Consider the following 1,778-nt stretch of genomic DNA (forward strand, 5'->3'; position numbering starts at 1 on the left):
CCCATGTCATGATAAAGGTATTTGCCACTTAATATTCATTTACTTAATCAGACTTACTGTAAGGTTAAGTTTACTTTAGGAAAGAAGTAGAGGTTGGTTTTGTGGTTTACTGCCCCTCTTAGTCTTCTGGGGCTCATGCTCAGACTGTTAAGGAGTGTTGTAGGATGATCAAGACAAGAAATAATTCAATCTACTGGTAAAAAAAGTTACTGGTAATTAAGAAATATACCAGCTCTTCTTCTAGAATAAATGTCTGTTTTAGCTATGGATTTTTCCATCCTAGATTTATCATTATTAATGGTCAATATATAATTTAGGACCCTAATCTAATAGCTTTACTTATTTTATTTAGCAATTTTTGCCCATTTTCCTTCACACAGGTGATTTCAGTTACATAAGCCATGTGTAGGACTCAGTATTTTTATGGGGAAAAATTATTTCCAAGCTTGTATATTGTAAATACACCAAATTTGTTTCCTTGGGCCTCCTTTGGCTTTGCTGTACTGTTTATTTTATTTATTATTTCAGGGAATTCCAGGATTTGCTGGTAATATTGGTTCACCCGGTTACCCTGGCAGGCAGGTGCAGTAACTATATTTAGACTTTTTATGTTCCTATTTATTAATACATTGTATTTCTGATTTTGAGAATTAATGTTCAAATAGTTGCTTTTATTAAATAATGAATAAGTCATAGAGAAATAATTTTAAAATCAAAGTTGTAGAAACCCATTACAATTTTTCTGCAGAAAGTTTTATTTAAAATGGGAATGGGGGTTTTAAATATGTTTGATGTGATATACAATGGAATCTTCAAAATTAAAATGCCCAAGTGTTAGTAAGTTCTTAAAACAGTGCTGATTGTGATTTTACAGTATTGTCACTGAACAAAATGAAGTAATAGTAAGAGTTAAGACTCTCTGTATTAAACATCATTTTTTAATAACATAGTTATAAAAATTTGAGAAACAGTATACCACTGGCAAACACTTTTATCTAACTGAATTCGGTTATTGGTAAACTGTTTTAAAAATTCATTCTAATCATTTTATATGTATTCCCTTATAACTTCTAACTTTCTCTACTTCATGTAGATTAATAAGAGAACAAGCTATCTTTCCTAAGTTTTCGTGAATTGATTACTTCTAAAATTTAACTAAATGTATAAAGTTACATTTATATCTTTTATATTCTCAAGAATGAGGGAAATAAATAAGCCAAAATATTTACAAAATTCCATTTTTTAGGACTTTAAAAACACTTAGAGGTATTCTGTATTACACTCTTACTCTCAAGTGAGAATATATGTTATATAAAAATATAAAACATGAATATGTAAACATATGGATGTTGATCTAAAGTTTAAAATATATTTATCTTTTTTAAAATTTATGGTAATATCTTTTAGAATAAGTTAATTAGAAATATTTTAAAACAACACAGATAATCTTCCAATGAGAAATAATGTAATGAAAAAATTTTTTAAAATCTGACAATGCGTTAAGGTACTTTATTTATATATCTAAAATATATTTGTGTATAGATTATTTCCGATGGCTCTTTTGGTTCAGAAATTCTAAAATTCCTCAAACATTTGTAATCTTCATTAGTTATACAGAGTTCGGAATTCTATAGTTTTGAAAATGATACCTCTTTATATGCCCTTTTTATTAATCTATTTATTAACTCTTTAAAAAGTACTATAGTATGATGACGATGTCTTTTGTTTACACCAGGGTTTAGCTGGACCAGAAGGTCATCCAGGTCCTAAAGGTGCAC

The 1,778-nt window shown here is 28.2% G+C and overlaps 1 protein-coding gene across 1 annotated transcript in view; it reads left to right on the top strand.

The window, feature by feature from the left end:
• COL24A1 (collagen, type XXIV, alpha 1) overlaps positions 1-1,778 on the top strand; it is a 438,816-nt gene that overhangs the window by 101,996 nt on the left and 335,042 nt on the right. The window contains exons 11-12 of the mRNA XM_011982146.1: positions 529-582; positions 1,736-1,772. Of these exons, the coding sequence (XP_011837536.1) occupies positions 529-582; positions 1,736-1,772 (91 nt within the window). The remainder of the gene's footprint in view (positions 1-528; positions 583-1,735; positions 1,773-1,778) is intronic.

This window comes from Mandrillus leucophaeus, unplaced genomic scaffold, assembly GCF_000951045.1.
Source record: "Mandrillus leucophaeus isolate KB7577 unplaced genomic scaffold, Mleu.le_1.0 Scaffold235, whole genome shotgun sequence".
In the NCBI taxonomy this organism is placed as follows: Eukaryota; Metazoa; Chordata; class Mammalia; order Primates; family Cercopithecidae; genus Mandrillus; species Mandrillus leucophaeus.